This window comes from Triturus cristatus, chromosome 6 (genome assembly GCF_964204655.1).
Source record: "Triturus cristatus chromosome 6, aTriCri1.1, whole genome shotgun sequence".
In the NCBI taxonomy this organism is placed as follows: domain Eukaryota; kingdom Metazoa; phylum Chordata; class Amphibia; order Caudata; family Salamandridae; genus Triturus; species Triturus cristatus.
The window spans coordinates 1230252632-1230279723 of record NC_140589.1 but is presented as its reverse complement, the minus strand read 5'-3'; the positions used below and the strand labels follow the sequence as shown (position 1 = coordinate 1230279723).

General features: G+C 40.6%; 1 protein-coding gene across 4 annotated transcripts in view; it reads right to left on the bottom strand.

Annotated features, from left to right (window-relative positions):
• Positions 1–27092, bottom strand: part of SERAC1 (serine active site containing 1) — a 401166-nt gene that overhangs the window by 77103 nt on the left and 296971 nt on the right. For all 4 annotated transcript variants that reach the window (XM_085612157.1, XM_085612159.1, XM_085612160.1 and 1 more), the window contains exons 9-11: positions 21926–22039; positions 20651–20813; positions 7351–7501 (exon numbers count right to left, since the gene is read on the bottom strand). In XM_085612157.1, the coding sequence (XP_085468283.1) occupies positions 7351–7501; positions 20651–20813; positions 21926–22039 (428 nt within the window). The remainder of the gene's footprint in view (positions 1–7350; positions 7502–20650; positions 20814–21925; positions 22040–27092) is intronic.

Sequence of the window (27092 nt, the reverse complement as noted above, 5' to 3'; positions counted from 1 at the left end):
GTACGACAAATACCAGTACAAATATCTTTGGTGGAGGAAGTGGATTTTTTATGATGGGAACGCAGGCAAACACTACGCCCCAGGAACCAAGGATAACCTCAAACAAGCAATTAACCACAAAACGCAGAGAGAGGAGAGCAGCAAAACGCCAGTGCTCCCAAAAAGAGAGGATCAACCCGCAAGAATTGGAGACGACAAAACCAGTAACAAGCCCCACAATAATAAATCTGGCCAATATTGATCTAACTAAAGCAGAAGAACAATTATCATCATTAGGACTTTCTTTTTGTCCAGAAAGTTCATTAGATTATGCTTCAACCCGCATGGATATATATAGAAGTATACGCAAACTAAAACTTAAAAAATACTTCATGCAAAAGAAACCTGCGGAGCCAGATGGCAATACACAACAAGAATCAGGGTCGCTAAAATCTCCATCCATTGGACTGACAAGTATGGAAATGCCTACACTCAACACATTGCAGACATTGTTAGATGAAAATATGACCTCTACTCAACATATACAAGATCAACAAGCATCTTATAAACCTACAAATCGACATATGGAAATGACAAAGTTCAAACCAACCTCCACTTTTAATCCAATAATGCCTCGTGATGGAATTGAGATATTCCATGAACATGTTGTAGGGGAAATCAAAAACGTAACCATAGAGTACAAAGAGTAATGAGAACAAAGAAAAACAAAACAGAGATCCAATATCACTCATTAATGACAAAGATAAAAAACAACTCAGATTTAGTTATCCGCAATTCGGATAAAGGAGGAAATCTAGTTCTATGGAACAAATCTGACTACAACAACGAGGCCATGAAGCAATTACAAGATAGAAATTGCTATTGTAAATGTGATCAATTAACCCTCAGAAACACCTATAACATCTATAGGATGACACTGATTGCTTGGAAGAATGCAGGGTTATTGACACAAGATGAATATCTGTATTTGCAAAATGATCATCCTGTAACACCTATTATGTACTTTATTCCTCAAATACATAAAGATCCCAAAAATCCACCTGGAAGGCCAATCATCTCGGCAAAAAAACAGACTATTAGAACGAACTTCAATATATGTAGACTATTTTCTCCAGGACTTTGTGCAACACCTACCATCCTATATCCGTGATACAGGGGACTTCCTATCCAAAATCAAGGATTGTAATTGGAATAAGGATTATTTTTAATTACATTACATATCTCCTCGCTCTATACTTCAATTAATCACCAGGATGGAATGAAGGCATTGAAATATTACCTTTACCAGAGACCATCACAATGCCCACATCACAACAAGATGCTTAGAGATATGACAGAGTTCTGTCTGAATAACAATATCTTTATGTATAAAAATATGTTGTATCAGCAATTACGAGGTGTTACGATGGGGGCCAGTTCCTTCCCCAGCTATGCATGTCTGCACATGGGCTGGTGGGAGGAGCTAGTCCTCCTCCAGAGATATGCACACATAGTTAACACTAACATCAAAGTCTGGTTAAGATATATTGATGATCTTTTTATTATCTGTCAGGGGACCCGGCCAGAGGCAGAAAGATTCATCAAAGACCTCAATTCCAATAACCTGAAGTTAGAATTTACGGCCAATATAAGTGATCAGGGGGTCGAATTCTTAGATGTACAGGTCTACATTAAAGATGGAGAAATTGACACAAAATTACATCGTAAGAAAACTGCTGGAAACGCTATTCTGCATGCTACCAGCGCTCACCCCAACACCTTATACAAAGCATACCATACGATGAGATGCTCAGGTTAAAACGCATAAGCAGTAATGATGAAGACTTACAGATTGCTCAGTTGGCAAGCAAAAAACTATTTCTTGAGAGAGGGTACTCTAAGAAAACAATAGCTAAAGCCGTAAAAAGAAGTAACAAAGTCAGCAGAGAAAGTCTTTTAACCACACAGACAAGTGCCAATATTACCAATAGCATAAATACCCAACAAGAATCTACGAAAATTGCAGAAACATTTAGATTCATAATTGGCTATAGCAAACAAGCCAAAGTCATTAACAACATCATCAAGAAAAACTGGCCCCTAGTATCGAGTGATCCTATTATAGGCCACTCATTACCAAATAGACCAGAAATTACATACAGTAAAGGGCCTTCGATGAGGGACGAATTGGTCCACAAGGACCCATGGGATTGCAAAAAAACTACCTGGGTGAATCAAAGAAAGGGCTTTTTCAAGTGTACGTCATGTAAAGCATGTCAACATGGAGTAAATAAATCTTCCTACAGAACACCTTTCAGTGACAATGAAATATCTATACACAGAAATTTGACATGCAAAACGGAATATGTAATTTATGTGCTGGTGTGTCCTTGTGGCATACAATATGTTGGGAGTACGGTTCTCCAGTGCCACAAAAGGATACTCCAGCACATAAGAGCCATAAAAAACAAAGATCAAACTTACCCTGTGGCACGCCATTTTGAAGAGTCACACAATGGAGACTCAAATGGCTTAAAATATTTTTTGATTGATTGCATACCTCATAACAAAAGAGGGGGCAACAGAGAAAAAGCCCTTAGGAAGTTAGAAACCATATATATTTTAGAATTAGACAGCAAACAACCAGCGGGTCTTAACGGAACGGAGGATCTTTATACATGCCTATAACAAAATGTTAGATAATCAATGAGTCTTAAATCAGTTTAAATCAGCAATCTAATATTAGCATACATAAAATTTAAAAATACTAAGATATATATGACTACCTCTCTTTTTTCCTTTCGTTTTTATCACAGTCGTTTTTATGGGTTTTTAGGTTTGGTTATATGGCTTACACACACATAAAAGAATATATAGTCTCAATTAAAATGTACACATGCAATTTTGTATTGAAATATCGCAAACAACAAAATTAGGTAATCAAGATTTGGGCGTTGCAATTATGAGCATTATCAGGCGACATTAACCCAGTATTATGATCCATTGACATAGCCATATTTGCACATATTGTATCCTACTCAGGAAGCAACAAGAACATATATATTATTTTGTGTAAAGGTGACACTCTGTCAGAAATGAGATCATAATTTAATGCTGAAATGGTGACATTATATTTCATGTATTTATTAATGTATTTATTGTATTAGAATCAATTGTGGTTTTATATATTTATCACTACAGAGAATTGTATTATAATTAGTATGTATTATAATCAATATTTATTATAATTAACATTGTGGTTTTAAACATGTGTCTATTTGCAAGTAACTTTACTATGTCTATTACCATTCTAGTTGCGATACACCTAGATTTCTTCAGCACCTGTCACTTTAAAAAGAAAAAAACACACTAGGGGGAAAAAATGGTTAAAAGCCCTGCACTGACTGTTTTTCGCGTCATGTGATCAAGGGCCTTTGGGCTCGAAACGCGTAATGTCTGTGCTTTGGAGCAGACAATAAAATAAGATTCTGAGCACCAAATTGTGGTCCGAGCTCCTGTCTTCAGCGGCGAAGCGAGTGCGAGAAAGGAGTTGAAGATATATATATAAATATATATATATCGCTCTCCGTTGTCTTCCCAAGTCCATTTCAAGATACACGGACATGGACAAGTGAGTGATAGTTACTGCTTTATTCTGCTGACCTCAGATAATTAATATGAATACAATATTTCACATATCACTCAATTACTTGATCATAAATATCACATGCTAATTCAAATTTATACATATATATATATATATCCACATATATTATTATATAAATATAAGTATATTGATAAAAAGCATGGATAAAAACATGGCCAATGGCATAGGCGTTAAACCATGTTTAAAAGGCTGCATTTTAAAAAACATTAAATGATACATAACAAATATAATTTCATGCTGGTAAAACACTACACACACATATACTTTAAATTGTCAATATACTGGATAATTCCCTAAAATACATTCTTAAAGTATACGCATATATGGTCATGTGTACTTTATCATTATGTCGTCCCGTTCGAATATATGTCATTCCATGTTTGTATATGTCCATGAAAATTAAAGTGCTTAAGGTGCTGAAGTGAAATATGTGCTTCTTTGCTCCATTTTCCTCGCTAGTGTATTTAATCAGGATTTCTTATTGCTGTAATCTCATATTGAGAATATTATTAACTTCCTGATATTACATATATATATCAGTGATGTTTGCCATATATTCTTTTTGTCTGCCGTACATCTTGGTATAAATACCATGTGTTCCCCGTCCTATGTTATAATTTACAGCATATTTATGGTGGGTATAGCCATATCCACCAAGATAGTAAAAGTGCTAAGGGTCAGATTTAGTCAGTTATATTGTGATGGAAAGGTCACAGAATATTAAACATTGGGTACTGGATATTAAATATTAAATATACAATGTAAAACAATAAATATGTCATATCAAATGTTATATTAGACATTAAACATTATATACATAAATGTATAAATATTAAATATATAACATGGAATATAAAATGTAAAACATCCTTAAGACTCACTGTTTAATTTAATTTAATTCATATTCATCGGTGTACAATTTTCCTTTGTTATTTGATTTAGTTATGTTTCATTATCTAAAGGCTGGTGTGTAAATCCTCTGTTGTATTCAGCCCACCTGGGTGTTTAGAATCCATCTCAAGGATGTACCTGGTTTCTAGTTTACATAATTTGGCTTCCCTGTTGCCACCTCTTCTACTCTGGGGAACTGAGTCAATGAGATAGTATTTTAATTCATGACTCCTAGAACCATGGTATTCCTTCAAATGTCTGGCCACAGGGTACTTGTTATCTTGATTTGTAATAGCTCTCAAATGCTGGAGAACCCGTTTGTGTGCATGAAGCTTTGTGCTGCCCATATACTGCAGGCCACACGGGCATATCAACACATAAACCACATTTTCAGTTTTACAAGTTAATAATTTGTTGATATCATATTCTCTTGGGCTGAATGGGGTTGTATACTTGGTCTTATTGACCTCCTGTTGACATGTCTTGCATGTTTTGTACTTAAAAAATCCTTTGTGGGCCTGAAGCCAGTTACAGCTCTCTATGATTTCAGGACTTGTTTTGATCAATTTGTCCCTCATAGAAGGTGCCTTACTATGTGTGATTGAGACTTTAGATGGTAACGTTTTTCCAATTATTGCATCACTCAATACTAGTGGCCAATTTCGTGTTATGATACCTCGTAGTTCTTTGTCTTGTCTGCTGAATTTAAGATGTCATCTGCAGTGCATTGTGGGGGCGCGAGTTATAGTTATCTCTACTAACTAACTATAACAGCCGAATTTCTCTGGTTTTGTATGAGTGAAATGTCCAACTAACTAGAACGTCCCTGCAAACTATGGTTATCTCTCTCTCTCTCTCTCTCTCTCTCTCTCAAAGGTTTGCCCAGCAATTTAAGGCTGCACTCCCAAGCAGGTAAGAAAACTTTCTTTATTGGAAAAAGCAGGCAGCTTCATATCCCGTCTTTGAAGTCCTCCTGGCTGACTCGTTTCGGAGAATTCATTGTCCTTCTTCCTGGGCCATAGCGAGAATTCGGAAAATAGTGTGCAGAGCCAACAACCTCGGCGTGCTTTTCAATTAGTTTTAATTGGCCTCCGGTGTGCCATTGCTCAAAGTTTCATTTCTATTGCACGCTGGTTATTCCAGTTCCCATTATGCATCAATTAAACCCTCCGGTGGGCCCAAATGCTCGCATGAATTAAAGGACACCTTCAGCAGTCCTCTAATGAGCCTCTGGATGAGACTCTGCCTGCTTGATTTGGTTCGTCTGCCCAGCCCTTCTCGAGGCGAATTTTTCCTTGTAAGGCCCCCTGTTGACTCTGAGGTGGTGCGTCGCCCCCGTAGCCTGGAGCAGCCGCGTAAACATGTTCCAAAGGTTTGCCCAGTAATTTAAGGCCGCAATCCCAAGCAGGTGCCTTACTGTGTGTGATTGAGACTTTAGATGGTAATGTTTTTCCGATGATTGCATCACTCAATACTAGTGGCCAATTTCGGGTTATGATACCTCGTAGTTCTTAGTCTTGTCTGCTGAATTTAAGATATCAGTGATGTCATCAGCATTGCATTGTGGGGGCGCGAGTTATAGTTATCTCTACTAACTATAACAGACGAATTTCTCTGGTTTTGTACGAGTGAAATGTCCAACTAACTATAACGTCCCTGCATACTATGGTTTTTTCAGTGAATATATATACATATATACATACATACATACATATTTAGAGGATTATATGTTACTGGAATCTGATAAAAAGTGTTGAAAGTACTAAAAATCAATTGTGATATAGAGGATTTGGATGCTTAAACACCAAATAGTTTAATTTGCCTTCCATAAACAGATGAATAGTAGATGTGGCATGCTGCTTTGTGTGTTTTTCCAATAAACTGACCAAACTGTTTTAAAATGGTAGTTTTGTTTCTATCGCTCTATCATTCAAAGTCGTCACATAGTATCAAGAAGGGCCAAACCAGGTGTAGACAAAAATATTCTTAATACAAGCATTGGTATTTCAGCTGTATCAGGCGGAGATCTAATCACAAGGGTATACCAATGTAGACCTACAGATGTGCTTTATGAAAATCATGACATCCTTTTTTAATGTTGGAAACTAAAAATAAAAAGAAATAAGACAGGTTGAGACCAACAATTTCTACATGAGGATCTAAGAAGTCTTCTGGCTTGTATGTAGATATGCACGATAGCATTGGATTTAAAAAACAACGATGATGAACTGCCATTGTTTAAACGCTTAGGGCCTGATTCACAAATGTAAGTTACACTTTTGAGTAAGCTTACACTTTGTAGTAAGTATTGTGTTTTCAGTATTCACAAACTGAGTGTAAACTCACTACAAAAATGTAAGCTACATGTCTCCACCCCAAGTGTAAAGCAATTGGCTGACTCTTGTGTGGGAGGATGACTTCACTAAATCCATCCTGGTCAACTCTAAGCCCCTCGTACTCCTCCCCAACGCAATCCCCTCTAGTATGAAATCTGTCCCTTTTATCCGCCCACTCCCCTGTGTCCCTCCCACATTTACTACTAAAAGCTATACTTACATGTGCAGAACTTGGTACTGGTGCAGAGAATTTCATGCACATAAGTATAGGTAAAACGTACATTTTGTAGTACGTTGTTTAGTACTACAAAATGTACTGGAAAAAGTGCGGTTTTAGAATCAGGCTGAAAATAATTTAAAATAATGTGAGTGAAGGGAATTCAATCTGTAAAAAATAAAACAAATCAGTATTGACTGTTTATTATTATTTTGAAGCTCCCTAATCATACTAGAACTCCTCTTATGCCCCCTTCTCACCTAGTTCGGTATTGCGGATGTAGCACGTACACACCATCAGGATAACGCTCTTTCACTGTATCTCGATCCAAATTAGCAAGTGCTCGAGCTGCATGAGAGCACTGAATAATATGAGGCGACTTCATTTCTTCAGTCAATAATGGAACCCAACCTATGAAAACAATGTTATGAATTACTTTCTATGTATTCACATGATCTTTATAGAATTCTGAACTTCATTACAGGATCTATGTAAATTTAGACTTGCTGTAAATGTATTTTGCAGAAAGACTTGTCAATTTTATTAATCCATTCACATGGTAGCATAATGCATAGTAGCAGAAAAACTAAATTTGAACTCAGAACTTTCTAGCAAATCCCAGGTCACTTTGATAACATGGTTCAACAGTTCGCCTCAGCCTCTGTACAAAAGTGACAGCATGGACTGGTAAAGAATCTTTATTCTACAACCTTATGGCATGAAGAAGAGCATTACACTTCCAAAATACAACAGCATAAATAATAAAAGGTTTGCCTCGCACCCATTGCAAAACGACCAACAACCACCTGGGTAGAGTAAGCTGCAATAAATGAGTTTTTTCATATTAGTTCTTAACATAACTGCAAATCGCTGGTGGAAGTGTGGTGATTCGTTCTCTTTGGAATTCTACATTACATTGGGCAAAGACAGCGGCAGCAGCCATGGGCTGTTTCTGTTATATAGTGATCTAACACACCAAGTGAAAAATAAATTGAGGATTATAGGTAAACCTTTGGGCGTCGCCACATTTAGCCACATGCGGAAACTTTACTAAATATGTTGGGGCATACAACGTTTACTCTTCTACTGTTTCTTTCATGTGACTGAGGATGCAACACTATATTATTTAAGCACTCAATTCAATACAGTTTGCTTAGTAGATATACATAGGGAGCAATGAGATCAGGAAAAACAAATTGTATTATGTTTTCAAATGTTACTGGAATTGTGAGTGACAAGATAGAATGTTGTCTTCAGAAACCCTCAACGAGATGTTCTGGCAATTATGAAAGACACACCTTTGCATAACAAAGCTAATTTCTGTATTCAAATAATGACCCCCACACACATATCAGCCCTATGCTAGGTGATCCATTCAACCTCAATGAGACAATCTGGATTGATCTGTATCTCAGACTCTGTTTACTAAAGACATGACTTGCTTCAGAGAAGAGAGGCGCTACCTTAAGACAATATGAGGAACAGCCTACACTTACGATTTTCAAATACATCCTCATTGGCAGGGGATAACATTGGCAAAATATTCATCTCCCTAAGGTTGGCAAACCTCCTTTCAATAGATCTTGCTCCAGTGAAGTAATCTGTCACAAAGAATGTATAATCATGTTTCCAGTGTTCTGAAATCCATAACCTGCATTATAACCTGTTTCTGTGTGGTATATTACCTTGAAAATACATAAAGATTCAGGACACTCGGAATAAAAAAGAAAAGATCTCAAATGCTGAAATCATATGGGAAATATATATCAAAGGGTGCTGGTGCGAAAAATCTGGAGTATTTAGTCCATTTGTTAACCCCACAGTGGTTTCTGTGAACAATCTGTATTGTCCAATGCTACAATCCGAACCACGTTTACACACAGATGTCAGCTGCCTTGCATGTCAAGTTAAAAACAAGAAACTTGAATTATTTATTTTAATGAAAATTGTTACATGTCTACATGAAAGAGATGGAGAGATTAATAGTGATCTCCTGGACTAAAACGAACATCAAAGGTTTCTGTGCTTATTAAGTGACTGAAATAGGAATGAAACTGAAATTCACTAATTAATATTAACATAACACCTGGTTTATAAATAAATTCACTTAGAAATAACCTGGGTTGACGAAGGTGGGTACAAACTCCAGGACAGCAATAAGAAGCTCTTAAATTGATAGCCCATATTTGAACAAGTTAAAGTGAAAACATCATTCATGAGCATTTAAAGTAATAGTAAATAAATCGTTGCATTTGTGTGTCTGGAGTCTTCTGTTATTGTGGCTTTTCCATAACTGAGTGCATTTATAAGGTCACAAAGGCAGTTACTATGCGGCCTTCTGCTTAGAGAGGCCACGGAAATCAGAAGTAGCCTTGGAGATATTTAGCATCTTTGACATCTTTGGAGACCTTTAATAGTCCGAAACACAGAGCAGTCAGTATAAGCCTTATGGTAACCACCTTCATAATGTAAGGGCAGCACATATTTAAGTAGTAAGTGAACATGTATTCTACAGTATTACAACAAGCATATCCAGGCGAGGTAAACTGAACACTGCAGCACCCCTTCAATACCGACAAAGCTGTTATGGAACCTCTGATTTGCATGCTGGATATAAGAAAGAAGAAAACCTAGTGGGGTCTGGATGCGAATAGTTTTATAAGTTGGAGACGTTGGAGTAGTTAGCATGAAGTGGGGGAGCAAGTATGTGTGTTTGTGCTACTTGGTGGGGGAACTGGTGTGAATTATTCATAAAGGGAGAGAGTCAAAGGGTGAAGGTGGAACTTTGGTGTCAGGTAAAGCCCTCAAGGGCTTTTTTGAACGTATGGGGTGGAAACCAATATAACAGCAGGATGCAAGATTTTTCCTTCCGAAATGTTAAAAGAAAATTGGCCAGGGGGTTAACTTCAGTCCAGAAATTTTATCTACTGAGATTATAAAGAACGGGAGGTTAATATTCTAGGATATTAAAGGGCAAAAAACACGCACAAGAAATGAATGATTGAAGGTAAGTCGTACAATGCAAAATGAGCCCAACAGTGTTGAGATGGGCACACCAACATATTTATGGTGTTCTCGAACCACAGAATAGGAGGTGGTGGAGGTTTACATTTTTAAATGTGTGTTGAGTAATTTTTTAAATGTTTTCAGAGAGGAAGTGGGGACATTGAAAGAATTGCTGCATAATCAGTTTCTCACAAGCACAAGCTGAGGAGAGTCCCAGCGACTGAGAAGCAGTAAGAACGAGGAGTTCTGGGCAATGTGGTTAAAGTTGGTGACAAAACTAACCCTGGGCGGACAACTACGCTACACTCGTGTAGTTTGTGCTACTTCATGCTACGCGAATTGCACGTAGCACAGTGCAAAAACGCGTAGTGTAGTTGGCTTTTTTTGCTCGCTCGCGGTCCTCAACATCAAGTTGACGACCGCGAGCGAGCAAAATGACATCCCGACGAGACGTTTATCTCGTTCGCGATCAGAAACATCAAGTTGCAGATCGTGAGCGTGGAAAATAAACCTCCCGGCGAGATTCTCAACACGGGGAGGTCAGGTTTCTCATTGCGAGTGGTCGCGTATACGCATGATGAGAAACTACCAGTCCGCGTTGAGAAAGCTGTCGCTCGAGTAAAAATCTATTCGAGCGGCAGAAAACGACAGCTCGCACTGTGCAAGATGCTGTTTTCAATGATTGCCAGTTCGGACAAGCATCCAGCACTGTGCAATCATCGCGAACAGCGCACTACACAGTTCGCGTAGTGCTACGCGTATCTCGCATGGTGCGAAGTGCTACTACGCGAACTACGCCCAGGGTTAGACAAAACCAGGGGAATCATCTGAGTGGTTCTTCCTGGCAGAATTTACAAAGAAAGGGTGCAGTTGTTTAACCCCTTCGACGCGCATGACGGAGCGGTTCCGTCATGCGCGTCGGTTGCGCTGTGCGCATGACGGAACCGCTCCGTCATGGCCCCGCCCGCGCACAGAACGTTCAGCACAGCGCGGAAATCCGTGCCGCGCTGAAGGGGTTAAGATTCTCTCTGAACCGCAATAATTCAAATTAATATATTGATTGTTTACTACTCCCTGATAGAAATGAAATAGTTCTAACAGTAAAATGCAAGAATTTTACATAGCTTGTTCTGAAAATAGGCAGGACTTGCTCATGAATTTTTATGAGCAAGTCACAGGTACAGATATCAAAAAGCATTGTAATTCGGATCCCATGTTTTATACAAAATTGGATTTAATATCAGAAAAGATTCCAAAGAACACTTGTCTTTTTTTAACAATGGAAGGAGTTATTTAAATTCACAGGGCAACTTTTTGGTTTAGTCTCCACAGTGTCTGTGCTCCTGGATATGTTGAACACAATTATGTTCTGGAAAAGAAACATCAGATACTTTTGGGATGCTAAAAGCCAGTCACAATGATTTTGGCTACTGATCTTAAAGAACTGGATGAGGAGGGCTCATAATACTTTCAGAAAATAAACGGGGCATGTAAAATATCATCTATGCAAGTTGGCATAAAACCGAAAAAGACCCAGGTTTTCCTGAAAAATAAAAGTGGTTAAGGTCATTCATATGAATGAAAATGTATAGAAATCTCCTAAAGCAAAATTGTGCATTTAAGAGCCTCATTCTGCATAGAGAAGGAATTCTGGTGTGGGGTGTAAGCAAAAGGAATGTTTTAGCAGCTCAAGTTGGAAAGAATTAGGGCATCTCTCCTGAAGCCTTTTCATGCAAACATGGAAACGTTAATCATTATAGACATCAGAGTTTAGGAAATGGATGGCTTTTTTTTAGCACAATTGGGAAGGGTGGCTTAGAAGTGAAGTAAAATTTATTTTGTCTTAAATATCCATACAACTAGAGGAGATAGTTATTCTGTCATAGATCTTGACAATTTGGTGTGTACAAAAAGTGGAGTATTATACTACATATGAGTTATAAGACCATTTATGCTTTGAATTGATCTTTGAAGACCATGTATGCTTTGAACTGATCTTTGAGGATGGTACTAGTAGGATGTTCATTAAAAAGCCCAGAAAAAATATCCAGTTTGGTGGCAAGAGTACAAAGATAGAAGTTCAAAATTCACCAGGTATCAGGATACACCATCAGGCAAGCTGATTATCTAGACTGCCTATTGCAAGTGTGCATTATATTATGGAAAATGTGCCTGCAATTGCTGGAGCACGAAAAAGGAAGCACACACAGAATATCCAAATATTATTACAATTAGAGAGGTTAATCGCAGGAGGAAGACCTACTGAGAAAACGGTAAAATGATTAGATAATAAGAGAAGAAAAATGTAGGCTCAGAGTGTTTGTGTTGAATTTATCCCGAACATAGGTCATTTGGTCACTACTTTCATAGGAGAAAAGTTAGGAGAGGTGTTTGGTAGCGAGGAAAAGATTAAAATGTTCAAGACCACACAGAAATATGAGGTGTTTGTGAGGAAGAGGCCAGAGCTCATAAAAAGCGTACATTTCCAACTGCTCTATGGGAGAAGATTAGTTTGGATTTTATTGGTCCCATGAAATATATAAGCATAGAAGAAAAGGTTGCTTTGGTAATGGTGGATTATCATACCAGGCCGGTGAAGGGCATTTTTGAGGTAGATTTCACCACAAGGATAACTTACGTTTTTATAGAAAAATGTATGTGGAGGATTACCCAAAATCGTAGTTACCAATGATGTAGCACAAATCACTTCAAATGAAATTGATAACTTTTTAAGGGAGAATGTGATCAAGTATAGCATATTTTTTTGTACAGTGCTCAATCACATGATCATTGTGAGGCAATGAATCTTATGGTAACAACATTAAGTGAACTGTGCTGGAACTGGCTTAGGCCCTTAGAACTTTTTGTAATCATGTCATCTAAGTAATTTGGGATGGTCAATTGCATGGTATTGTAATGTGTGGTGGTATATTGGTGATGTACTGCTGGAGCAATTTGGCTACAATGAATAAAGGAATGAGGTTTTTAAACTGTGATGTTAGCTAAGATCTTTTGATTTTAATAAAATTATATACGGATGATATAATTACTTATTCATCCTTTGGTCTGTTTTAGTGTCATCACTTTCTTCTTCGCCCACCTCAGCCTAAAGCATGGGGCAATGGGTTAGTCTACTTCAAACACTGCCTCTCTTCACTGTGAGTGATGGCATTTTGCCTCTGCACATGTGGACAGCTGCCCAAAAAGTCCTTTGCTCTTCTTTTCTGCGCTGTGGCTCCCGTTCTTCCCTACATCAGCAAGTGAACCTATTCTGTGTTGATCGCACCGGAGAGGTATCTGAGGAACACTTTGATGCTGTAAGTGCACCCAGTATGTACCATGCTACAGGTTGCTGGACATGAAGGGTTTTTCATTCAGCTGGAGAGGCTCTGTTCCTCCCACCGCATACATAACGTTATCTTACTGAAGGTAGCTTAGTTCATGGGCTTGGTTCCTGACCACGTTGCTTACTCGGTTACACGGATATTGAAAACAGCGGCCCGCGCACTCAGAGTGGACCTCGTAACCATCATTACTGCCAGCGGGTACTAATGTGGGATCTGAAGAGCACACATCCAGTAATGTTTTTATTTTTTATATTATATAGCGCTTTACCAGCAGGGCCGGACTGGAAAACAAAAGCAGCCCTGGAAACGAACCAACGGGGGGGGGGGAGTTGCAAGTGGGAAGCACTGCTGCTTTTGTGACTGGGGACAGATGTTGCAGCAACGCTGCAAAACTGGCCCCCAGTATTAAAAACGCCCCCCACCGCTGCAAAACCTGCCCATGCCTGCTACGGCCAGTCCGGCCCTGTTTACCAGCGAACCACATTAGGCACAAGGAGATTAGGAGTTTTGCCCAGAATCAGAGGATGCTGAGCCAAGGTCATGGGAGGGTTCCGTAGACCACCTCTCCTGTATATCATCCTAAAGAACATGGCGGCCTCCAGAGTTGTGATAACCAGAACCTGTAATGAAAGGTTTTTTTAATCTGATCCATTTCTACCCACATTGTGTGCTTTGAGAATCAAAGTGTGCTGCAGCTGTTGACTAGGACTTCGGTCCAATCAGAAGCTCTCTAATTCTGCAGCAATGAGTTGGGCTGTTGTTGGGTTCCACTGCAGGTCAATGCATCCAGGCTTTCTTGGGCATCATGGTCACAAATCTGTGAGGCAATAGAACAAATAACACCAGGTATGTCCCTGCCAATTTCACCTGGATTCCCCCACTACAAGACTTCCACAGCAAGTATGATGTTCTATAGCTATTAAATTCTTGCTTTGCCTCTTTTCTGTGGTCACCTTAGTTAAGTGCTATTTAAAAATGCACCATCATGTTTCAGACTGTATTTACTAATCGGCATGGGAAGTCAGAGCGCTGCCCCAGTCTACTTGAGAGTCCCACATCATCCTGTCCTCAAACACGAGGGCGACCTCCTCAACCTGCATTGCAAGCTCCTAAATAAAACCTCGCAAATCGTGCTCTTGGAGAGCTGACGGGCCCTTTCCCTCGGGAAGAAAGTGACACTCGAAATACCAGCCGCCCAACACATGTTTAAGCATCTAGGTGTATACATGCATAAAAATCTGGACACAGTCCGAGAGAGCAACACAGACAGGGTGATAATGGCCCTGAGGTAATCGATGATGTTCTGGCAGTGATTGCCACTGTACCTCAAGGGTTGAATTGCATTGGCAAAGATGGTGGCTCTGCTACATCTACTTTATTTGTTTGAAAATCTTCAGCTGTCACTACCCAAATCCAAATTTTGTGAACTGAACATGTGGCTCTCTGGCTTAGCGGGGAGACACAGGACAGCCATGGACAAACTGTGCCACCCATGGGAAGACTGCAGGCAAGGGGCACCAGAACTAGAGGCCTGCCCAGCAACAATAGCTGATGATCGAGCTGGCATGGGACGCACTGCTGAAGGCCACATACCTCTGGCCCAGAGTGTCCCGCATGACCGTCCTGACCGACACAATGAGCTCCCTTCCAGAAGGCACCTGTCCCACCTTTCTTGTGGGAGTGATCAGACATTGCTGGGCCGGGTATCTTCAGGATATTGCTGTAGGGTGACTTACTCACCTACCCTGACCTGCCCGTCTTGTGCCTACCTGGATGGGAACACGCACTGTTCGGTGGCAGTGGCTTGGCCCAGATTGACCTCCAGGCCCGGTTCCACGACTTTCATTTGGATGGGCCAAGGGTGTGTTCAGGTGGGCCAAAGGCAGGCACAATTTATGTTGATTCTGGAGGTGGCCTACAAGCCCTAGATTTACATCATGCCTTTTTCCTAACAGGCATACAGAGCATGTGGAGAACTATTTGAGAGTAAGAGCTGATGTCTATACTGGTCATCCACGACCTTCATAATTTCCAGCAGGCCAGACTTCAACACAAGCATCCCGATGCCAAGCAGATTGTAATAGTAGTGCAAGCTTAAGGAAGTCCTTCTTACAACACCCAAGCCTTGACATCTTCACACTAGAAAGAATGGATATTTATCCCTTGCAATTTTTTCCCAACACCTATTTCTTTGAGATTGAAAGTGATTCTGGCTGCCAGTTTCTGGATGTTCTGCAGCCTCCTGATGAGCTGCTTATTGATCCTGGCCTAGCAGGTGTTTTTGTAGTCAGGTTTGCTGGTGACAAGAGTATGGGTGATGGTTTTTCGGGTGTTAACTGGGAGCCACTTGAAAATCCTCCTCAGCATCTTCAGGGTGTGAAAGAATGAGAGAGTAATGGTCTTGACTTGAGCTGGGCTGTCAAGTTTGCTATGGTCCTTGGCATCGATGGTGGAGGGGGGAGTAGATACTAGCTCTGTTGCCCACGAGGTAGAGTTACACGGAGAGTTGCTCTCCCAAAGATCTCAACTTCAGTCATCGGTGACCATTTATCAGGGAGTTTGGCTCCATTCATCATTCCCGGTTTGTGAATGGTGAAAGTTTGTGCTTGTGTATCACTTGTATGTGGGATCTACATGTGGAGTTTGAGTGAGTGTTGTGAGTGTGTATGCGCCTGTGGAGTTTTTGCACAGGTGTGCGTGTGGTATGGCCATTCTAGTGTGCGTGTTTCTGTGTGCAGTGTTCATTTGAGCCTGGTGTGGGGTGCATGGGTATAAATAGTGGGTGCATGTACGTGGTGTGTTTTGTGTTGATTAAACACCAGATGGATTTGCAAAATGATGTTGCTAAAATTACACAATATTGTATTTGAAGAGAGCAGAAGGCATGTATTTTCTGAATGTGTATGTGATGCAGCTTTGGGCCCTGAAGGTCTATGGACCACATATTCTGTATGGATCATCAGCTGTGAGTCCTCTTACTTTAGCAGTGAGCCTATCAAACCTAGTCCTATGCAGTTAAATGTAGAAAGTAAACAAACGCTATTTGGGACATTTGACCAAATAGAATATGTGAAAATTTGTATACAAAATCTATTTGGTTTTAATATGGCTGTCTAAAGTTTATGCTGCGAGACACAGAGACTATCCACTGGCAAAACTTTAGAGATCCCAATTTTTAAAAATGTGTAATGAATTATTAAGAGCTGAGGAAAGTTTGGATAATTAGCATTAACACCACCTTGTGTGTATCATGCCAGGTTGCATAATCTTTGCTAGCTTTTGATTGAACTGAATTATGATTAAGGCACCCTGTTTTCTGTTTTTACTGATTTTTACGGATAAATACAGACAGAAAACCATGTATATTCTTGTCTGTATTTATTTTTAAATGTGTATAAAAACGGAAATTGGTGCTTTTTGAGTCATTCTAAATACACTTTGCCTGACTGCAAGGGCAATAACTGTGTAGATTAATAGGTAAAGGGGTTAAAAAATGAATTTTAGTAAAGAGGCTTAAACAGCAGTAGATATGCACAAGGCGGATGCTGAAATGTGCATATTTTCATATAAGTGCATTGATTTATCATCTGCTGGTGTTCATATCACTGACACCTGGCAGGCATTCAAGCATGGCTGCATATTTATTGGTTAAATAAATGTGGAAATATACCAGTTTCAGTTTTATTTTTTTCACAAAACCCATAATAAATACGGATAAATACAGATAAAGTTGGCAAAAAATAAATATGGATAAATACAGATGAAAAGGTCAAAAAAATAAATACCACAAAACCGGGAGCACTAATTATGATCAGTCCGATTGTTAATAGATTTGATTTGACAAAGAGCAAGATCACTATAACCAGGGCCACTGGAATTATGTGGCAAGGGAGGACCACATTACGTGGCAGGGTTGGTTAAATTATGTGGCAAGAAAAGGCCAATAATGAAGCACAATACGGCCCATTTTGTGATAGTATTACTTAATTATTTTGTGGTTTGTTTTTTACATTTGATAACACTGTCTTGGCATAGATTGCATCTCATTAGTACAAGTTTAACAACCGAGTATAGAAGTAAGCAACACAAAGGGGGCCAGTCAACCTTTGCCAAGGGCCTTCAACTGCAGGGCAACACACGTACAGTGCTTTAAGTAACTTTTGATCCATTTGAGCTAGTTTTTTTTTAATAAATCTGCAACTATGCAGCGGAAGATAGATAATGTGAAAAATGTGGGCAGTCCATAATTATGCAGAACACACCAAAGCTGCAAAATTGGATAATTTCAGTGGGCCGGACGATAACCTTGGAATATGCATTGTACGGTCCCAAGATATCAGAATATTAGATGCTCACATTTTTTACCCTGCCTAACTGTTGAGAATAAATTCATCCCAGCACAATATCTTACTTGACATAAGATAGTTATTTACTTTACAAAAGCATCTGGCAGAGAACAGACAGACAAACATATTCTAGTTGGCATTGTAAGTCCACAATGAGGACCAGATTTAGAGTTTGGCGGACATCTTACTCCATTGCAAATGTGCAGGATATCCCATCCCCCGTATTACAAGTGCATTATGTCCTGTGGCAATTGTAAAACGGCGGGCTGGATAGCCGTCATGTTTGTGATGGAGTAACCCATCCACTGAACTCTAACCCAGACCCTACTTCCTGGGTAATGGGCAGGCATTGATAAGTCCCTCGTGGCTGCTCATCCATTGAGGTATGCACTGCCACTATCTGAACAGTATAATGTATGCCCCATTCTATAGTGTATTACTGTGTGCATTGTACACAGACTACACTACAGAAAACTCTCAGAACTTCTAAACAGAAACAGCCATAATTGAGATGCAGACAGCAGCTCACAGCCATGAGCCCTGGTGCCACTACACCTGCTGCATCACTGACAGGTGAAACTCTGTCCCTAGTGCCCCAACACACACCACCCAACAGCAGATTGCTTCAGGCATGAGCTAGGCTGCCACTTGGCCTTTTGAAGAAATAAAATTACCAGCATGATCATTATTTTAATGTCTGATCCAGCACAAATTTAGCGCAAATCACCTCACACAAGTATTTATTTACCTTATCATTACATACTTAAACACTAATTGTGAAAACAATGCATTTTAAAATGTGTTCTAGGGGTTCTTTAATGACTCCTGGCTGATAGTTAAAGTAAACAAACTGAAAAAAACATCATAACGTTTGTCCATCAACATGGACAGGTGCGTTCTTTATGGTGTCTACTGCCGTAACTGGGTGGGCCAAAGGTCATGTTTGGATGGGCCTGGCCCACCCAGTCCCCCTGCTAGAACGTGGGCCTGTTGGCCACCCTGGAACAATTATATGAATCAGGGACGCCATTTTCTTTTGCAGTAATCTGCAAAGCACAGGCACTCTTGCTGGCGCGATTCGTCATATACGCCACCGTCAGAAGTGCGGCAGTTGACACCTGGGGTAGCCCCAACTCAGAGCCTACTACCGATCTGACACTTCAGACACTCTTGACCTGGAGCTTCAAAATGCACCAGATTACTAACATGTATAGAGCGATACATGCAGAGGACGCTGTAGTGTTGCCCACTCTCCGCCTGTGCTGGCGTCAGGAGCTAATGGATCAGGACTGAGCCCAACTCCTGGGCCCACATCTTCGAGGTTTCCAGGACACCCGTCTAGAATTTCCACAGTACAATTACATGCACTGCACGTATTTATCCCCGGTGAGATTACATCGCCTCTTTCCAACTGTTTCACATGTATGCCCTGGATGTAGCTCAGAGCATGCATACTCCTTTCACATGCCTTGGCAATGCCCCGTGCTGCGTGGACACCAGACTAAAGGCACTGGAGCCGGGATCTGATCTAAGGCCTCCTAAAACACACACCACACTATGCACATAAGGGGAATGGAGCAGAGTCTCAACGCGCTCCAGGGTCACACCTCGCTCTCACCCCCGTCAGCTTTACCCCACGAAACTGCCACCCACCGCATAACCACCCGGCAACGGACTAACGATCACTTTTACAAGATAACAATATCACGCACATCTCAGATGGAGGCCCGACACATCCACACATTGTCGCTAGTGAGTCCATCTGGACTTCGCTGCAGATCCCGATTTAACATGTTCTGCAAGAACTTACCAGCTCTTTAAATGTCCAAGACATGATGATTGTCTCTACAAGGTGTTCACTCTGTATTATGCATATTAGAGACCTTATTACGATGTCGGACTGAGTTTCCTTCGCCTGTCATCGTCTCGGTCATGGGACCGACCGACACCCTGTCGGCGGTCCTGACCGACTAATTAGGATGCGATTGAACACTGTACAATAGGAGCATGTACTCCGGCCGGAATGCATGCTCCCATTGTAAAATTGGAGGTGCAGTTCATCCCCACTTCAAGGTGCCTGCTTGGGGTCCAAAAAGTCTAGTTCCGACAGCCTTTATGAGTCGGAAAGGCTGACACGGAAAGGCTACCAAACCTGACATCATAATCCGAAGGGCGGAAATAGCCTGTTCTGGGTGAACAAACTGACCCCTAACGAGACATGGGTCTCTCCTTTCTGCGGTTTTTCACATGAGGCTGCTGGAGCCAAATACATGAATGGTTTGAGGAGGCACAGTACCAAATAAAAAATCTCGTCAAACCAATGCTATAAAGGGGCAGGTACTGTCAGGAACTGAGTGCCTGTACTTCTTTACTTGGAAAAGGAGAGTACCTGCACTTTTCAGCAGAGGTGCAATACTTATAATGGGAAAGGATCTGCACTTCTCAGTTGCAAACAGGTACGCTGGGATATAGAGTACCTGAACTCATACATTCCCATTTCAACCACTGAATCAGACTGTTAAAAAGAAAAGATGGAAAATTGTGGTATAACCGAACTGGCACCTGAGAAACGCCTGCTAAAAGGATACCTTTCTATCAGCCCCTGGCATCATAGATGGGGCCTAATCCCTACTAAAGCGACAACAGAAAATGTACTGGTCAGAAGCTGATAGTTTAGCGAAATAGGTTAAAAGAAGCAGTATTAGGTAAACAGAAAATGCACCACATTGGGCTTAAATTACCTTTTTTCTTCAAAGGTGAAAAAAACTACCAAAGTCTGCAAAGGTGGTTCACAACATAGACATCAGTGAGGCATATTAAAGGAAAACAGAAGCCCTGACTTTAGTAATATTAATTTTTACCTGACCGTACGATGGCTGGATGAAGTCGTTCATGTAAAGATAAATTTCCTATAATGCGAACTATATTTCGCCGTATTTTGGGAGAATCCGCGCGAAGCTGATAGATCCTTTGTAATAATTGGAGGCCTCCATTTGCTACAATTTTTTCACAGTGAGTGGCAACCTTGCAAATATTAAAATGAAAAGTGTTGGTACTGCAGAATAACAAAACATCAAAACATACAAATGTTCCTTAAAGCAATTAAAATTCCTAATAAGAAACTATTTTAGAAGTATGCACTTGTTTAGAGGTCAATTCTAATAGCAAAACGTTATATTCTTACTTATAAACAGTCACATCCAAAGCCACATTATTTAGCTGTCTCCTAGGTGAGACAATAGAATATGAATCTATCAGCACACTGGACTATATCCCTTGACCCCCTGCGTCAATAACCTTGCCTATCCTGTGGTTGTGCCCAGTTACCAGGGAGACCACTAGTTAGCTGATAGGGGAGGCGGTGGAAATGTGAGCCACATAATTTGAATGACCTAGCTCTTTATTACCTAAGTGACAACTTGACTCTCTATAAGTTAAGAACTAATGTTTATTTCCAACCTGACTAAAGATCGAGAGCATATTTCTTCCTTTTAAGAAAATCTATCTTCTGTAAAAAAGAAACTTTACCATCCAATGAGATATTATTTACATAGCTGTGGGTGCATCCACTATACTGAACAGTATGTCATTGGAGTCTAAACTGTTCATCCAACACTGTTGACATGCCCCAATCCTAGCCTAACCTGTAGCTTGGCTCGCCCACGGTGCTAAAGGGTAGTTACAAGCCAGTAGTTATGGAATCAAGAGTGGCCAGACCAGTTATCCAGAAGAGGCGTTACACTGCCTAAGTGAGAACACTATTGTAAGGCTTGAAAATGCAGCCGTCAAGTAGGGAGTCATGTGTTCGCCCTAGCTACCATTCTTGGAAGTACTTTTAGCATCAGATTTATTTGATGTTAATCTGTATCTCACCATTTACCGACATTTTGCTTGGATACAGGCTTGACGAGTGCTACTTGCTATTATTCCTACTAGCAAAATATTTAAAAAGAGGGTTATCAGGAGAACAGACAAGCCTATCTTGACGGGTTTACCAATTCGGACATTTGTTCACTGGCTGGATAAACTGAGGCATACAATTTATCTGACAAAAGCAAAGCGCTCAGTGTCGGGCATCCAACGTGAAAAGGGTTAACTACTTAGTCTATTGAGTACCAAAAATGTAAATGGATTACCTTGGAATGCTTTACTAGGGCCTGCAGGCAGAATATCTCCAGTTTCTCCAAAGGCACCACGCTCAAACTTTCTGCATAAGGAAGTCCATTTCCACCGAAGCACCAAAGGCCTCCCTATGACGGAAATTTTAGCATCAAAACAGCTACTTTGCAAAAACAGCAAAGGAATAATTCAAAGAAATGTAATTTCATAAACTACTGACACCTTCTACATGCAGAAAAACAGTTGTACTTTTTGATGAGACCTTATTTTTAAATTCACTTAGAAGGTCTCAATTATTCTTGGTTGAAAATAAATTTACTAGTGCATTTCGTGATCTTTTTGGTCGATGTTGAATCCAATTTATCTGGGGTGGGTGAGCAGTGAATGTGGTGCAGTAAAAAAAAGCATTCACAGTGCTTTCTTAGGAGAAAACAAACCTTTGAATAAAATAATAATATCAAATATAGACTCAATTAAGGAACTCAGGATTTACATAGTGATCGTGTTCTTTAATAATGGCTGACAACAGAGAGATTTATCTCGCAAACGTTACAGCATCAAAGTCTTTGGACAACAAAAAATAATGTTTCTCTTATTATCACGGACCCACTTGGGATATGTAAGTTGTTTGAAGAATTTTATAGAGGACAGTCACAGGAACCGACATCAATTAGTAGTTGCTTAAATGATGATATAGTGGTTACTTTAATTTTTTTTTTAAAGCACTAACTACAATTTAGATTATTATATAATACTTTTGGAGATTTATCAGGAAATGGATTGCTTGCTGCAATTTCAGGCTTCTGGTCCAGGCAAAATGAAAATTAAATGTATCTGTTCAATTTAAGGACACAGTTGTGCCTGCTCTTCAGATGCTTCAGGGATCTCTTCGAACACTGATGTTACGTGTTGTCATGTTACAAACAGAAATCATTTTTACATTGAAAAAAACACATACACTCTCATGTGGCTCAGCCTTTTCTTTTTTTTTGTTTTTTTTTTAAGTGATTATAAATGTAGTTTTTTTTTTTTTTTTTTTGTAAAAACCTTTATTTTCAAAAGTCAGGACACAGCTATTCAGCCGACAACCCGGAGGTTCGGCAGCATCGATATATAGAAACAGAGATGCGTCCCCAATACCATGAAAGGAGAAGTGCAAAGGTTCAATTTTAATTAAACACAAAAACGCACAACAAACCCCAGCAAGGCAAGAACACTGAAAGCCCATGATGAGCCCCCCAGGGGAGGCCGGACCCCACTCATCTAACAGTTACAGTACAAAGTAAAGAGGAAGAAGAGGGACTGTAGAGGCCAAAAACTCCATAAACCATACTGAGCTGGAAAGAGGGTTAGGAGGAAAGCTGTTCCTCGGGAGGATCCAGATCCGGGGCAAGACATATTCCCCCCCTGTATTGATTCCACCGCCCCCATATGGCGTGCCACTTCCGGGGGCGGCCTCTAGCGCAATAGACCGTCTTTTCTCTTAACATACTCCAGTCCATATTTTCTTTCCACCCGGTCAATGTGGGGGGCCCCGCAGAGCCCCACAATCGCGCGATATCTCTCTTAGCGACCATGTTGCCCAGAGTCACCCATTGGGTCTGCGCCGCATTATGATCAGTGGGCCCCCAGACATTCAGTAGACAACACCGCGCTTCCGGCTGCATAGCAATGCCCGTCACCTCCCCCATCACTGCATGGACTCTCCTCCAAAATTCCGTGATGACACCACATTCCCAAATGATATGCAGGAAAGTACCCACCATACCACAACCCCTCCTGCATAGGCCGTCCTCCGAGAATCCCATGTAAACCAGCCTTGGCCCCGTCACATACACTCTGTGGTAAATATTCTTTGTTACCTAATACTGAATTTCATACGGAATCTTTAAAATAAAGTAAAAATAGCTCAGAATAACAAGAGGCAGAATCCGTGGTATAAGAGGTTTTCTAAATGGGCTTTATTCCATCAAAAATGGCCGACTCGAGTCGCGGCCTTCAGGTTCCGTCACCACGAGGGTTCAGGAAGTGAAGTACAATACTTTATTGACAGACATGCATTTTTATAATAAGTACATTACAATGAAACGAATGTAGAAGGCGTAACATTTGATAAGAAAAGTGACATAACAGGTACGTAATCGAAACTAGGCGTAATAAGGAGCAAAAAGAAACATGATTGGCTCTGGTTATCTTACACAGGTGGATCTATACGATAATACTTAACATAGATGCGTGCGCAGCAGTATGACGTGTGATTGACGTGCAACTAGGGGGTGAAGGGGACTTGACATTTAGCTCTACATGTGGAGACGAGAAGTCTGGGGGGTCAAGTCAACCTAATCCCAAATCATATCTAACATCCTATGTTTAGAGAACTATGTTATCCACAAGGAAGGACTCTCGGACAGAATCTATTCTATACTAACTGTGTGCGCGTGTACAAGCGTCTAAGTGTCTATATGAGATGCGAGGGGCAGAAAACTTTCCATGGCAACAGGGCTATGAATCACTTGCAGGAGGACGGAAAGGCTGAGTCCTTTGCTTGTGAGCTAAAGGAAATGTTTACCTAAATCACTAGACAGGAATGCATCGGCTGGAGAGCAAAATAGATAATTCGAAGGTGAAATACAGCTTCTTGGCAGGCAGGCGAAGACTGGCCGAGGCAGGCACCGTTAGCTGCACAGGGAGTAGGACAAAGTTCATGGATACAGATGCGAGCTCAAGCTGAAGCTGTCAGAGACAGAGAGCAGGGAAAGGCTTTGAGGACAGAATCGGGCCTACTTGCCTGAACTGTAAAAATGTAGTAATTTAGCTATATAAAGTCGGTGGCCTTTCATACTTAGGAATCGAATATCCAGCCCATCGATGGCGAATCTGACAGAGAACATGTCGACGGTAGACACACATATGTTTGCGTCTTAGAAACTGGAACTGGAGGGAACATACATGTACTTGTAACATGCATATAGAACCGTTGGGGTCCAAGATAGGGGACATAACTGATTAGGAAAATCCACATTTCCACATTCCCTCCTTGTCCCCTACTTGCCCTTCAAGAGATATCAATCTTCATCATTCCATCGATTTGCTCATGGAGCATCATTTCTTCTTCCTTCTTCTTCCGGCATTTTGAACGAGAACTGTGATATGGAATGCATGATGTGGCACACAGACCACAAATCGCTGGTCCACATTGCAGGCATAAACAACAACTGAAGAGCATAAGAAGGCCAATACCTAGGAAGGATAGAACTCTCCATCCCCAGGCTGATACCACACTCCAAAACCACCCGGACCACGTCCAAGTGCCTGGATTTTCGTGTATCTGGCTTACAATCTTATGAAGGCGTGTTATAGCTTTATATACAGATGGCGAATTTTCTGGTATGAATATGCAGCAGCTGGATCCGATGACCCTGCAAGCTCCGCCCCTATCGGCCAGGATGACGTCAAGGACAAGACGATTCTGGAGAACAACAATTCTCATCACTGATTGTTCCTCTGTCAGATTGCCTAGGGCGGCTATAGTCTCGTTTACTACAGCTTCAAGAGTCTTGGTGAGTCTGCGTATCAGCTTACTATTTGATACGGTACCTATATAGGGAAAGATACCTTTATTGAAATCTACATACTTGTCCCATGCCGTCTCAGTATAATCGACAACTGGGAGATCTCTACGCTCTCTTTTGTGTACTAAATGAACATTTCGATAATAATCAGGGGGAGCTAGGAAAACAGGTGGCAGAAGGAATGCTATGTAACAGGTACCATCCCAATCTAGAGGCAGACGCATATATGCCGTCTGACCACATATAAAGTAAGAATGGCGAGAAGCTCTAAATGAAGATTTACCTTGATCATTATATTCTACTGTAGTAACGCATTGGCTATGGCCCATATGTATGGAACCAACTTTTCTCACACATAATTCACCCTTAACTGGAAATACAGACATAGTGGGCAGAATTAGCTCAACTTCGGATTTGACATTCAAAATCATAAGATTATGCGTAAAATTACCTAATTTATACACTTCATTTTCTAAATCAGTTCCTGTTCTACTGGGGTGACCCTCCTTATTGGGGTAACAGACTTTGAATAAAACTAGATTCAGATTTCCCCATATCCAATGTTGTTGATAAACTGCTGTGTCTGGGTCTATGGAATTTAATAAACTAAACCATGCTCCACAGGAGCCATTGTGTGTGAACGGATGTGGAAAGAAAGGCAGAACTCCTTTGTTATTCTGATAGGGAGGGAGTCGGCCACACACCCAACAATTGGTGGCATTACTAGTCTGATGGGAATGATGCAACATACTAATGAATGTGTTATTGCGCAGCGCAAGTCTATAGGACAACTCATGTGGGGGTAGGTCACTAAAAGAATGTTCATCAGTTATATTGAAAGCACGTTTAGAAACAGGATAATACATATGCAACAATATGCTTGCAGTAACTATTAAAAAACTCACGGAAAACAAAATTAATAAAGTCACAATACAGTGGCTACGCAGTAATTTACAATAAGCATGTCGTTTCATTATGATTCTGGACTCTACATCATTCAGACCTAAGGGATACATGTCGGGACAGATTCAACCGCTTCACCTTGGAGAGGACTTAAACAATCAAATCGTCCGACAGTTTGGATCTGGACCTGAGTTTCTGCTTATAGATTTCGGTGCTACTGGCCTCAGCCAAGGGTAGCTTTGAGTCAATGGGGGAAGACACACGGGGAGTATTGTTTGTGTCCGGAGGAAGTCCATGAAATTTCTTGATATGGCTGGAATGCACCCAGCCTTTTCTCCCTTCGATCTTCACAGCTGTTCTGGTTGTCAACAGGACCAACTTGGGAAGTTTCCACCTGGGCTCCAGTTGGGTTTTCCGATCAAAGTTTCTGATGAGGACAAAATCACCGGGAATTACATCATGGGGTTTCACCTCGGTGTTGTCGGGAAAAACTGCGACTACCTGTGAACGACAAGATTGTAGTGCAGACATCAAGGAAGCCAGGTAATCTGTCAGCATATTACAGTCAACATCGGTTATTTTACGGGGTATAGGCGTCCCCCACATATTCGGTGGTCTACCAAAGATCACTTCATAAGGGGATAGCCCTGTTCGAGAGTGTGCTACCATTCTCATGTAAAATAGTGCAACTGGTAAGGCTACTATCCAG